Source organism: Ostrea edulis, chromosome 1, assembly GCF_947568905.1.
Source record: "Ostrea edulis chromosome 1, xbOstEdul1.1, whole genome shotgun sequence".
NCBI lineage: Eukaryota > Metazoa > Mollusca > Bivalvia > Ostreida > Ostreidae > Ostrea > Ostrea edulis.
The window spans coordinates 29,338,917-29,354,286 of NC_079164.1; the positions used below are offsets into that span (position 1 = coordinate 29,338,917).

At 33.8% G+C, this 15,370-nt stretch overlaps 1 protein-coding gene across 1 annotated transcript in view; it reads left to right on the forward strand.

Moving 5' to 3' along the window:
• Positions 1-13,582, forward strand: part of LOC125663925 (ultra-long-chain fatty acid omega-hydroxylase-like) — a 29,568-nt gene extending 15,986 nt beyond the window's left edge. The window contains exons 5-11 of the mRNA XM_056163512.1: positions 546-611; positions 1,513-1,636; positions 3,211-3,340; positions 7,568-7,697; positions 9,128-9,409; positions 10,296-10,361; positions 13,013-13,582. Coding sequence (XP_056019487.1) covers positions 546-611; positions 1,513-1,636; positions 3,211-3,340; positions 7,568-7,697; positions 9,128-9,409; positions 10,296-10,361; positions 13,013-13,136 — 922 coding nt within the window. The 3' untranslated portion in view covers positions 13,137-13,582. The remainder of the gene's footprint in view (positions 1-545; positions 612-1,512; positions 1,637-3,210; positions 3,341-7,567; positions 7,698-9,127; positions 9,410-10,295; positions 10,362-13,012) is intronic.
• Positions 13,583-15,370: the final 1,788 nt, after the last annotated feature.

The window sequence follows — 15,370 nt, forward strand, 5'->3', positions numbered from 1 at the left end:
CAAATATTTATATAAAATCAAGTTAAAAAAAAAAAAACACCTACTAGAAACTACTGTACAATAATTTTTCTAGTGTGACCGTGAAGTAGACATGATATAAGATTTACCATTTTAGAAAAGTTTGATTATGAGGTCATTTAATAAAAATCACATTTATATGAGTTTACTGTGTATGGTTGTTCCTAAAGACGGCAAGCTTTGTTAAAATGTTGAATGTCAAAAAGTGTTTTTTGACAACATAAAAAATCATAATTTTGCTATTTCAAGCAATACTTTTTTTCTACTTTTGAAGCCACATGTACTTTTATCTATTTACTCAAGCTCTGTATTGTTATCATTTTTCTCTTACAATTATATTAAAAATGCAAGCACTTACCAACAAATGTATGAGTGTGAGTATGAAAGTGTGTGAAAGTGGTTAGAAAAAAAATGACAAATGTTCTTCTGTCTTATGTCAATATTTGTGAAATAAAAAATTAATAAATAATAATAAAAAAAAAAATGTTGAATGTCAATAATTGATTTGTTGTGTTGGTATTTTACAGAGGGCGTACACATCCTTACGTCACTGCTGTGCAGGAGATAGCTACAGGATGGGCCTACAGAAATAAGTAAGTCATTTTGCACCAAGGGGCATATTGTCTTTGATTTGGGAGTTTTACTGTAGAAGTAAAAGTTGGGTCACACTAAGTTTTACCATGATAATTAAAGGTCAAAGAAATAATTTTGTAACCGTAAGGGATTTTTCACCATGTATACCACGGTACGTGTACCTCAGAATTAGTCATTAACGGATTAATTAATAAAGTTTAAAAAAATTCCACGTTTCATTCTGCATGATGCTCTTTGATGGTAATATGGATATTCAAAGGGAAAAATCATTTTCACTGCCACGCTCAGAGTGAAAATGTTATGGAAATACTCGTGTTTTCTAAATATATTTTATGTGTAATACAAACTGTCTGTAACGTGGCATCACTGAAGAGGCTGACTAAACAGAGAACGTGCTTAGCTATTGTAAGATACGAATATTTCTTTTGAAAGTTTTCTCTTGACTCGATATTTTGTTTATAATACATGTAGACACACTTAAATTCTTTTATTTGCCAAATTTATTTGTCGTTAAGTTTTGGTGACCTCTATTTTCTTCAATCTAAAAATATGTACATGTATATTGTCAGCGAACTTAGAAATAATTATGATATAATGACCGGCATATTTTCATTGACGCATCTATATGCATTCTATAAAAGTATCCGATTCTATCATGCATAGTACTTGTGTGCTAACATTGTGTCTTAATGTGTATAACTGATTAGCTCTTGAAATACATTACTGTGAAGATCATTTCGTTCTAAGAAATATTTCTGGATATTCTCTATTCTCTCTCTTCTACTAATACCTTTTTTCCCTTGAGTTCGTCACAATCTTTTCATTAATGTACAGTATTATCTTTTTTAAAATTATCTCTTTTGTATGTTGCGACTATATTGTATAACTCAATATTTGTAGATCTCCATGGTTACATCCAGATTTCATATTCTACATGACAAAACAAGGGAAAAAATTCAAGGAAAATTGTGATTATGTTCACCAGGTGGCGGAAGACATCATAGACAAGCGACGTCAAGAAATAGTACGTTTGAGTGTGCAGTCTCTGACCTGACTTACTAGAATGAAATAGTACGTTTGAGTGTGCAGTCTCTGACCTGACTTACTAGAATGTAGGCTTTTACTGCTCTATGTCTCTGGCTGTCACTCCATTTTCAATAAGTTTATAGAAACGGAAACATGGTACTATCTCACATTATTAAAGGAGTATCATCGACTATAAAGTCATAATGAGACGAATTTCTCATTGCTAAACTAATCAAAGACAAAAACACATCTAAATTTTGAAAGCATTTTGATTTGATACCCACGCACGCCCCCCACCCCCACCCCGTGCGACCAACAACAACATAGGACGCTGTCATAGCAGCAAGTGGGCTATCATGTCAAAGGGACGAAGTAAAGGTCAAAATGATAGAATAGGAAATGTAGTATATACAATATAAAGAGTGCCTCTCGTTGTTATACTTACCACAGAGGAAGGGTATTGTATGGGAGAGGGTATATGCAGGCATAGTCTGTCACCACAAAGGTAGGGTGTTGTAAGGGAGAGGGTATATGTAGACATTGTCTGTCAACACAAAGGTAGGGTGTTGTATGGGAGAGGGTATATGTAGGTAGGGTGTTGTATGGGAGAGGGTATATGTAGGCATAGTCTGTCACCACAAAGGTAGGGTGTAGTATGGGAGAGGGTTTATGTAGGTGTTGTCTGTCACCACAAAGGTAGGGTATTGTATGGGAGAGGGTATATGTAGGCATAGTCTGTCACTACAAAGGTAGGGTGTTGTATGGAAGAGGGTAAATGTAGGCATTGTCTGTGTTTCACAAAGGTAGGGTGTTGTATGGGAAAGGGTATATGTAGGCATAGTCTGTGTTTCACGAAGGTAGGATGTTGTATGGGAGAGTGTATAAATTATGTAGGCATTATCTGTCACCACAACGGTAGGATGTCGTATGGGAGAGGGTATATGTAGGCATTGTCTGTGTTTCCCAGTGCAATGTTCACCAATCAGCAGGGGGTGCTTTCTCCTCTTACACACCTCTGGCCCTTTTCACAAAAAGAATTTTACGATTAAGATGAAAATTTTAAAACACTGCGATCCTTTTGTAATTCTTCACTCATACATTTCTGAAAACTAAGTATACATGTAGGTAATACAGACGGCAATCTTACTCATGACATAGTTGCACTCAGTTGAGTATGGACAGAGAGATTTGTTTTATCTTAGTCGTAAGATTTTATGTGAAAATGGGTACAGGTCCCACCTCTGGTATTTCCTGGGGTCCGTGTGTGCCTTACTGTTAATTTTGTATCTATGAAATTTATCACTGTTTGTTGTCATCTTTTTTTTATGAAATATATGAGACTGATCATTGTCTGTTATCTTCTTTTTTTTTTCATTGGGAAGGAAGACTTCAGGTTTAGATAGAAAGGACAAAAGCAAAGGTCCTATACATTGAATTGCAACGATTTTCGATTCATGAGAAAGCCTTACTCTTCACACAATGTATCTGTGACAGAGTACCTTTAGAAAATCCTCTTTATCAATTAGAGAATATATGCAATTCTAATGAACATGATGTTTTTTTCCTTTATAGAAAAACATGGACTTATCTTCTAACAGATATTTGGATTTTTTGGATATACTTCTGACTGCCAGGGACGAAGATGGGGGTTGTTTGACGAGATCAGAAATTCGGAGTGAGGTGGATACTTTTTTATTTGAAGGTAAATTATTGTTTCCGTATTGTAGGAAGCATCAATATATTTATACACCTGGTTGGATCTAGAAAACTTTCAAAGGGTAGGTGACACTTTCCCATCTTATGTCAATTAATATCAAGTTTCAGAATTTTGTAGACTTGGAGGTTGGTCATCGTGTGTAATTTCGTATTCTACTTGATAATTCATTTCACGTGCATCCTTTATGTAGGTAGAATACGTTGGTCGTGTACTTGTTGTTTCTTACTACTCGGACCACTTCTCAGATTCAGGTAATGAGCCTGGTCCTGAGTTTAACTAGTAGGCCTATTTACTCATTACCCAGACGTAACGGTTTAACTAAAACGAAGTTCCCAAAGTAATTTTACCGACTAACATGCATCATGTGTCTGAGAAAGCAAAAAGCAATATATATATTTAATGTTTGTGTGTGTAGATATTGTTGGTTAGACAAGACAGACAAACAAGTTCTAATAATAAATTGGCGCTCATATTTCTAGACTTACTGCATATCAATATATGTAGTAGTTACCCCTTATGATATTGTTGGTTATGTTCAGATACCCGATGGGCGTGGTCATAATGACACGAGGGAGCTACGCTCCCTCGTGTCATTATGAACACGCCCATCGGGTATCTGCACTTGTACCATAGTTTGGCGTGCTTTCTTTTGTTAAAAGTGTGGGTTATCTGTACATAATCAACAATATTATATGGGGTAAGTGACTTGTACCATTGTTTACTATTATTAATTATATTTTAGTGTAGCTTTCGGAAGCGCGGTCGCCTGTTTACAATATGATGCCAAATTTTGTTTGGTCTTTACATTGCACTTTCTACACCATATTTTTCTATTAAAATGACTTTCTATCACCAAAAATTGTATGATCATTAATTTTTTTTTTTTTTTTTATAAAAAACTTTTTTTGATATGCATATAAATGTCAGGACTGTTGGTTTTGATATTTTTATTTCACATTTACTCATTTTATGACTTCTAGTACCGGTATTTGCTTCAAAGAATTGAAATTAGGTACAATTAAAATTCTAAGAACCTATATTTGTGCATTTTTCTGTTTAAAAACTTAGTAACATATTTAATTGATGATGGTAGTTACTCTTTAAAAATCCTATTTGATATTCTTCATTGTAATACATATTTTGCCTAAATTGGCTGAAAAACATTTACATGTATATACAATGAATTAAAAAAAATCGGTGGAACATAAGCGAAAAAAAAATTTAAGAATTGTATGGCGCGAAACCATAAAAGAAACACGACAAGTCTGATTGGCCGCCGCTGTTCACCCTGTCCGCAAAACAAGTTTATCTCTCAAACGCGTTCTTATCACGTGACTGGGTGTTTTAGAAAAATCTTTATAAATGATACCTGTATTTCTACTTACACGTGTTTCTCAACTTGTTCGCACGCATGGAGGAAAATATGGAAATAGAAAGTCTTTCGGACTTAATGTTATTGCTGTTAATACTTGTTTGATACTAACCGATGAACCACTTAAAAACGTTTCCGTCAACCCGAAAGACCACATCAAACGAGAGGGGAATTTCATTTTTATGCTTGCCCATATTATCAATTTCATAATTTTGATTAAAGAGTTCGGTTATTCAATCTGTTCTGTTTCGTTTCCTATCGTGTTTGTTTCGTTTCGCATTTTACATGTACCCTGTTTGATATACTAGTCTGTTCACTGTTGTTTACACATATTTCTTTACAATGGCGTTTCTCAGTGACAAGTCACGGATCCCAATCATTAGCTACATGTTCCTCCGAATAGTTTATGGCTACGAATTGTATATGTATCTATGTTACGTACTGTATATGTATTGGATACTTTATGTTACGTTCTGTATATGTATTGGATACTTTATGTTACGTTCTGTATATGTATTGGATACTTTATGTTACGTTCTGTATATGTATTGGATACTTTATGTTATGTTCTGTATATGCATTGTATACTTTATGTTACGTACTGTATATGTAGTGGATACTTTATGTTATGTACTGTATATGTATTGGATACTTTATGTTACGTACTGTATATGTATTGGATACTTTATGTTACATACTGTATATGTATTGGATACTTTATGTTACGTACTGTATATGTAGTGTATACTTTATGTTACATACTGTATATGTAGTGGATACTTTATGTTACGTTCTGTATATGTATTGGATACTTTATGTTACGTTCTGTATATGTATTGGATACTTTATGTTACATACTGTATATGTATTGGATACTTTATGTTACGTTCTGTATATGTATTGGATACTTTATGTTACATACTGTATATGTATTGGATACTTTATGTTATGTACTGTATATGTATTGGATACTTCATGTTACATACTGTATATGTACTGGATACTTTATGTTACATACTGTATATGTACTGGATACTTTATGTTACGTACTGTATATGTATTGGATACTTTATGTTACATACTGTATATATATTGGATACTTTATGTTATGTACTGTATATGTATTGGATACTTTATGTTGCGTTCTGTATATGTATTGGATACTTTATGTTACATACTGTATATGTATTGGATACTTTATGTTACATACTGTATATGTATTGGATACTTTATGTTACATACTGTATATGTATTGGATACTTTATGTTACATACTGTATATGTATTGGATACTTTATGTTTCGTTCTGTATATGTATTGGATACTTTATGTTTCGTTCTGTATATGTATTGGATACTTTATGTTATGTACTGTATATGTAGTGTATACTTTATGTTATGTACTGTATAGGTATTGGATACTTTATGTTACGTACTGTATATGTACTGGATACTTTATGTTTCGTTCTGTATATGTACTGGATACTTTATGTTTCGTTCTGTATATGTAGTGGATACTTTGTGTTATGTACTGTATATGTATTGGATACTTTATGTTACATACTGTATATGTAGTGGATACTTTATGTTACATACTGTATATGTATTGGATACTTTATGTTACGTACTGTATATGTACTGGATACTTTATGTTTCGTTCTGTATATGCAGTGTATACTTTATGTTACGTACTGTATATGTACTGGATACTTTATGTTTCGTTCTGTATATGTATTGGATACTTTATGTTACGTACTGTATATGTAGTGGATACTTTATGTTACGTACTGTATATGTATTGGATACTTTATGTTTCGTTCTGTATATGCAGTGGATACTTTATGTTACGTACTGTATATGTATTGGATACTTTATGTTACATACTGTATATGTATTGGATACTTTATGTTACGTTCTGTATATGTATTGGATACTTTATGTTACATACTGTATATGTATTGGATACTTTATGTTACGTACTGTATATGTATTGGATACTTTATGTTACGTACTGTATATGTATTGGATACTTTATGTTTCGTTCTGTATATGTATTGGATACTTTATGTTTCGTTCTGTATATGTAGTGTATACTTTATGTTATGTACTGTATATGTATTGGATACTTTATGTTTCGTTCTGTATATAGCCGAACTCAAAATGTTGATACTTTATGGTTACGAGTTCCTATAGTTCCATGTGTCGTATGAGTGGTTCCTTGGGATTCAGCACATCGTTCTATCAGAATAGTTTCTCTCATTGTCAGCATTTGATTAAGGGGAGGAAAGATCAACCACACTGTCCCACTGTACTAAGATTTACTATCCTGTGGAAATAGTTGAATTTCTGTACATTTTTAGGTCTGGGTTTCGTGTTCGAACTCTCACCAGAATGATTTCCAGAACGTATGACTTAATGCTTCCAGCTTGCATTGTTATTCGTATACGTTGATGATATGTTATTTGTATAGTATGATAACATGCTCGTTCAATATATAGTAAGTTTGGAAGGTTTTCAACTTTTGTCGTAAGATTCTTGTAATGCTGAATATCGATTCCAAATTTCGTATTGTACTTACTTGCATCTAGAATAACTTTATAGTTTTGCATTTCTACACTGGTCACGGCACCAAATATTAAGATTACATATGGGAAATATTGATTCCGAGTTAAACCACTTAAGTAACATAAGTCAAATATCATGTTTAATATTATGATAATAAAGTAAAATTGACGTCATAATTAGATCATCAAACAAAATCAGATGAGCTAGAGATTCGTGGAAATTTTAAGTACCGGTAATCTATACATGTAGATATATGAGGTATGGTTATGATTTGTAGGTCATGACACTACAGCTAGCGCCATCTCGTGGATTCTGTATTCACTGGCCGAACATCCCGAATGTCAAAAGAAATGTCAAGAAGAAATCGACAAAGTGATCAGCGAAACGGAAACTGGTGAACTCGAGTGGTAATGGGTTCATATAGATCTTCATAGATTTAGTTACACGCACGTACACAAACGCGCGCGCACGTACACACGCACACACACACAGTTGTCTATAATTTAACCAAAAAAAGAAGAAACTGTAGTATAGTAATTTTATCTATAGATTCATATACAAAATATTATGTTGCATTATGTATATCAATATTCAATATTCAAACATCAAATCACAGATTATGTCCATTATGGTTGATACGAACAGCCACTGGAAATAAGGTGGTGCAAAAAGTTTCACAAGTTTGATAGTATGTATGATCGTCATTTGCACCCATGCATTCTGCACACCTACAGCGCATTGAACGAATAAGGACATTCAGGTTATGCAGAAATGCCTGGGAAATGTTCTGCCATATGCGCAATAAAGAACGACCCAAAGCGTAGTAGGGGAGATTGGCTCTTGACGTAAACGTCGTTCCATTTCACCCCAAACATGTTCTATAGGGGATAGATTTGATGACATCGCAGGCCAGGTTAGCACATTCACGTTTTGCTGTTGAAGATAGTCACTAACAACGCGTGCCATGTGCGGTCGTGCAAGCGTAACGTCATTCTGCAGCAGGACAACACACGACCGCAGGCGTTGTTAATGACTATCTGAAGTAGCAAAACGTGAATGTGCTAACCTGGCCTGCGATATCACCGGATTCATCGTCTATAGAACATGTTTGGGAAAATAATCATTGTTAAGATTACATCAAGATAACTACATGTAATTCATTCAAAGATTTATATGTATGATAAGTTGATTAATGACTACAGGTAAAAGCTTCAACTTTCAGATTTATTTCTTATGATCTTATTGCAAAAATATCAATTTTCAAGATATAAAGAATTGTTGGTATATAAATGTCTGATTTAAAAGGCGTTTTTTTTCTACACCGATTCATATATTTTACTCTCCTCGATACATATTACTGTGGAATCATCATTGTTCGTGGGGGATTGATGTTTGTGGGTCACTCTTACCCACGAATTCACGTGTCCTCGAACATTTTTTTAAACCAAGTAGAATTGTCTCTCCTAGTGTCATCGTATCGCTTACCCACGAAATTATGCCCCCACGAACCAGGTATATTTTGTTTATCCACGAAGATTGGCCCCCACGAATTAAAATGATTCCACACTATACCACATACTATTAGTTACAATACAGAATATGAAATTTCAGTATATTCAGAATTTGGTGCAATTTAATCTCTGGCACTGTTTGGGTTGTTGTACGTTTGATATTTGATCAAAAGAAATTTTCAAATTTTAGCGCAACCATAAATCAGTACTCTTGCTTTAATACCAATGGCGTTACATATGATTTCCCCCAAAATAAATACACGTAGAGTATTTCCGACCAATACACATGTGGATACATGTACGTACATAATTTCATCTGGTTTTAGGAAAGATTTGGGGAAATTGGAATACTTGACACAGTGTATCAAAGAAGGAATGCGGCTTCACTCTCCTGTTCCCGCTATCTCCAGAATAAACAGTCAACCAATTCAAGTGGATGGCTCGGAGATCCCAAAAGGCAGTATCATGCTCCTGCTTCTCTACTCACTGCACCACAACCCTAAAGTGTGGGGAGAGGACCACATGGATTTCAAGCCTGAGAGGTTTTCAAGAGAAAATAACGAGAAAAGGGATGCGTACGCGTTCTGTCCGTTTTCTGCTGGACCGAGGTTTATTCACTCATCAAATGTTATTCAGCTAAAATACAGTAAAACATGTTTATAGCGAAATGCAGGGTATGAACATTTTTGATTCTTTATTATGGACTGTTGATGTTACAAAACTGCAGGGAATGAAAATCGCTTCACTGTAAGCGTGGTTTCATTATAAGCGAGTTCACTGTAACCGTGTTTTACTGTATACTGGTATCAAATGTTTTTATTCTATGTAAAGCACGTGTTTATAATTACTTACTGAGTTCATGTTGATGGATGTACCAGTATGTTCGTAGGTTCGTTTTAGCTTAACCTTTCTGTCGGTAGGTGTATGTTGTTAATGTTGTATGAATTATGGATTCGTTATTGGTACACACGTGTACAGGTTTTTTGTATACACTAGATGAGCGGTTTAATAAATAAACGGTTTAAAATTACAAAAATGTATTTGAATGACCAGCTTAAGTAGTGATTATAACTGTATCTTTCGTAAACAACGTTTTAATTGTAAGTGATTAAATTTCATTTTGTTAAAAACATTTTTAGGATAATTTCATTCGCATAAACGGATGACACTATTTCAAACTTCATATTATAGCGAATACGGATAAAACTATTGAATATAACACCGGTTGATTTCAATCTTAACAAGAAATGACTTCAATCTGAACAATGCAGACAACATTAGCATGTTGTTTCCGGGTTCGCAGTCATAGACTGACTAACGCGAATCGGAAGGTGGTTTGTATCGACGACCTACTTTCTAATAGAAATTAAACAAACAGTAAACCAGTTTTAGTTTGAAAAGCAAATGGAAATTTTACCAAGTCAGTTTAACACTATGAAACAAGCTGTTTGTGTGGAACAAATCGCTCATTGTGTTCTTGTATCTATTCAACAGAAACTGTATTGGCCAGAACTTTGCAATGAGCGAGGAAAGAGTTGTCTTGGCGACTCTTCTGAAAAGGTAAGTTCATTTTCGCCAACAATAGATATATTTTGTGCTGCCCCAATACCATTTTGCCCCATAAAACGACTTGATAAATGACTCAGTAAATGATTCAGTAGATGAAACAGTAAATTACCCAGTAAATGACTCAGTAGATGACTCAGCGAATGACTTAGTAGATGACTCAGTAAATGATTCAGTAGATGAAACAGTAAATGACCCAGTAAATGACTCAGTGAATGATTCAGTAGATGACTCAGTGAATGACCCAGAAGATGACTCAGTAAATGACTCAATAAAAGACTCAGTGAATGATCCAGTAGATGACTCAGTAGATGACTCAGTAAATGACACAGTAGATGACTCAGTAGATGACTTAGTAAATGACACAGTAGATGACTCAGTAAATGACTCAGTAAATGTCTCAGTGGATTACTCAGTAGATGACTCAGTAAATGACACAGTAGATGACTCAGTAGATGACTCAGTAAATGTCTCAGTAAATGACCCAGTAAATGTCTCAGTAGATGAAACAGTAAATGACCCAGTAAATGACTCAGTAGATGATACAATAAATGACTCAGTAAATGACACATAACACCAATGTTTGTTGCTTTACGTCTCATTCCACAAATTTTGAAATGCCATCAATTTTTTAAAAACCTGTCACTCAAGGTCATAGCAGACCCGTGACTTTTATTGCCCGGCGCTTGGTGAAGGAAGAGTCACTACACATTTTAAACGTTTAGATTGGACGCGGCGCCGGGGTCCAGAATCGAATGTGAGATCTCTAGAATATTTGTGACCACCCACACAACTAGGCTACCTCAGTTGGTCATATAAATCAGTAAATAATCAAGAATCGAACCTGGGACCTCCAGAATAATTATGATCACCCACACCACTAGGCTACCTCAGTTACATTTAGTCATATAAATCAGTAAATAAAAGTCAGTCTATGGATAATATATATTGCTGATGTGTACAGAAAACGACCACATTCTGTATCACGACAAACTCCAAGTAATTATTACAAAGTCTTTGTGTTAAAATACAAACTTGTGGAATACAAAAAAAAATTGAAAGTGCTCTGAAATCCACAAGAAATATCTCTTGAACTGTTTATGGTAGATCTTTCACATTTTGTATATATATTTCTTATGGTAAGACCTTTCATTTCATACCGTGATTTATGGTCTTGTTAACTTGTAATGACCTTATCCAGAACAGCAAGGTCATGTTAGTCATATCAATGTTTTGATATCCCAGTGTTGTCTGAATTCAAGTTCGGATATTTCACCCTTCTGGAGCTAAGTCACAATATGAATTCAGAGTTTTCAAATGGGAATAAAGTTTAAGATTGAAAAGAAGTTTTAAATAAAAAAACCCACATAACCCAAAACAGCAAGGGCAAGTTAACTCAGGTGGACGATGTGGTCCGTGATCCTCTTGTTAACTGGCAACCTTCCTAAACTCCTTGTTCAATGATTTTACAGTGTGAAAGATTTGCAATACGTACTGTACCTGTAATGTGATAAATGCAAAATGAATTGGCAGAAAATCAATCCATGCAATATATATATATTATTACTACAGTAACTTGATCCGAAGAGTCGGATCACGTCGAGTTGACAGGCGCGGATCATCAGATCACACGAGACGCGAAGCGTCGAGTTTGATCTGATGATCCGCGCCTGTCAACGAGACGTGATCCAACTCTTCGGATCAAGTTACTGTAGTAATGATAAATTTATTATATACCCCCTTCTGCATTTTAAATCCACATTTATAAGATGATAAATGTAATCCAAATTATCAAAAACAGACATAGATCTACCATGAAATTATGTTTTGTGTACGTAGTTTTGTTTTGTGACGCGGTCAATATTTTCCACAAATACCGTTGCGTTGATGCATTGTGACGTCATTGTGACGGCATCAGTTTCAGAGGATACTGATACGGAATCAGAAAACCACAGTGTGGTGATCCGGAAAACCGGATCACACGCTGTGAAATCCACAGTATCAAAGAACGATACATTGATGGGTATATAATAAAGATCACTAATAGACAACCTAGGGCAAGTCATGTTAAAATCTTGCTATTGGCTGCTTTGTTTGATGATGAATTACACCTACAGTAAAACACGGTTACAGCGAACACGTTTATAATGAATCCACACTTACAGCAAAGTGTTTTTATTCCCTTTAGTTTTAAAAGATATCATCAACTTAGTGGATAAAACGATTTACGTTTATTACGAATTGAAATTGCTCATATCCAGCACTTCGCTATAACCGTGTTTTACTGTAGTTTGTTACTCTTCCAAAGTCACGTGGTTTGCATTGGTTTATATCTCGTTATTTCTTTTTTCTTCCATACTCTTACAGAAATATGTAAAAAGTCTACCACTGAGGCAATGTTCCCTGATAAACGCATACATTAAGTGAAGGTTATGTTGGAGAGAGAGAGAGAACTATTTATGACCACTAGTATTTAGGATAAGTCAAAAAGGAGTTCCATGTAAATGTGAACGAAACACTTGCAAAGTAAAGCAACTAATCACATAACGATATGTCGTCATGTTCCGACTTTATCACTTATTCATCGCTGATAAAATAATTTTACAGAATGTGCCAGATTGAAACACTGGAAGTTAATATTTCAGGTTATCGTTTACTTTGGACAAAACACACAAGACTGAAAAAGTGATGGCTGCCGTGATGAGACCAAGAGACGGGATAAAGCTGTATATAACTGCAAGAGACAACAAGCCTGCGTCATCATTGTAACAACTAAAATGGAAAAAAAAGTTTTCCGAGCATGAACTAGACAAAAGTTTCACAGTAACTGATCGCTAATGCCATGGAAAAACGCTGTTACACTGTGACATGTAAAAATAGAAGTGTTAAATACATATATAATTGTTTTTACTGTATAGCCTTTTAAAGTTACACTGCATATTATGTTGATAGGAAGTACACATGAGGAATTTAACATGAAAATATACCTATATTACAAAGCTGTATTCTTTGATATTTTTTCGTTTCGTCATTTACGTGGATTAGATAAAAAATGTAATGTCTCTGTTACTGAGTAAAAATATATAGGAAATGAACAAATTCCGTGAATGTCAAATTGTTTTGTATAACACATCAGTAATGAGAATATTTGTCTATTATGAAGAGTGATATGGATAAACGTATATGTATAATAAAAAATAAAATTTTCTCTTTCATTTTGCATGTAGTATTTTTTCTTGGGGGGGGGGGAGGGGGGGGGGGATAAAAAAATAGATTGGTTCTTGACTTAAGTGTCTAAAAGAGAAGTTATCCTTTCATCCAAGAATGTTTTAGAATTTAGCCTTGAGTTCGTATTGACAGCCGGACAAGTACAAATCACCTACACATAGTACATGTCATTAGTTACATTTGCAAATGTTTTTCCATTACAATATACAATATATTATACCTTTCGTTATCGTATGAATATGTACTCTGGTCAAGATACCACAACTTTGGGCTTTATGGACTTTGGGCTTTATGGAATTCTATCACGTGACTGACTGTATCTATACCGAATATATGTTTTAAAAGTTATTCCTTATTCCGTGACTTTAGAAAAAACCATTTTAGATGCTACAAGTATATATAAAACCCGGCATAGATCAGAATATTTGACCATATACATCACCTCAAGTGACAAATTGCTGACCTCGCGGCTGCGCATTAGTGTGTCATCTTCAATGACAACTGGCTAAGTAAACCGAATTCATTTTCAAGTAAGATGAGGGCATTCAGTTGTCACTAATATGGAATTTTTTTTATTCATTGGGGTCAGTAAGGCGGCATTTTGTGAACCTGCTGCGGTCAGCTTTACAATCAGTCAGCAAATCTGGCGTATGACCTGTGGGGTGCAGAGTGAATTATTTCTCGTCGACAGATTAAGTGTTGCTTTGATCATAATTGTCAAGAATATGACAATTGGTATGCTTAAATTATTTTACTTCTTCTAAGGTTAAAGTGTGAAAATGTCAACTTAAAATGTGTAACGAAAACAAAATCATCTAATTAAGATTCTGAAGTGTAAGATCATTCACTATAAAGGTTCCAACATTAACTAAAGAGATTCTAAAGTTTAAATGTTTAATAATAATAACAACAACATTGATTAAAGAAAGAGATTCTAAAGTTTAATTGTTAAACAACAATAACATTAATTAAAGAGATTCTGAAGTTTAGATGTTTAACAACAATAACATTAATTAAAGATATTCTGAAGTTTAATTGTTTAACAACAATAACATTAATTAAAGATATTCTGAAGTTTAATTGCTTAACAACAATAACATTGATTAAAGAGATTCCGAATTTTAGATGTTTAACAACAATAACATTGATTAAAGAGATTCTGAAGTTTAGATGTTTAACAACAATAACATTAATTAAAAATATTCTGAAGTTTAATTGTTTAACAACAATAACATTAATTAAAGATATTCTGAAGTTTAATTGCTTAACAACAATAACATTGATTAAAGAGATTCTGAATTTTAGATGTTTAACAACAATAACATTAATAAAAGGGATTTTGAAGTTTAATTATTTAACAACAATAACATTGATTAAAGAGATTCTGAAGTTTCGATGTGTAACAACAACAACATTAATTAAAGTGATTCTGAAGTTTAGATGTTTAATAACAATTAACCAAGGAGAATGCGAAGTTTAACCTTGTTAACAGCAATAACATTAACTATAGATATTATGAAGTTTAATTGTTTAACAACAATAACATTAATGAGATTGCCAAGATTAAATGCGTAATAACAATAACCAAGAAGATAGTAAAATCAAGGTCACCTAATACCAACAGGAAATGAATGCATGAGTTGATACATACATGTATCTTTTGGCTTTGTTCGGTTTTGATAAGTGCAAATACAAAATTCCTAAAAGATAAAAATTACAAATTTTCTATAATGTTCAAAAGTTGAATACCCCCCCCCTCTCTCTCTCTCTCTCTC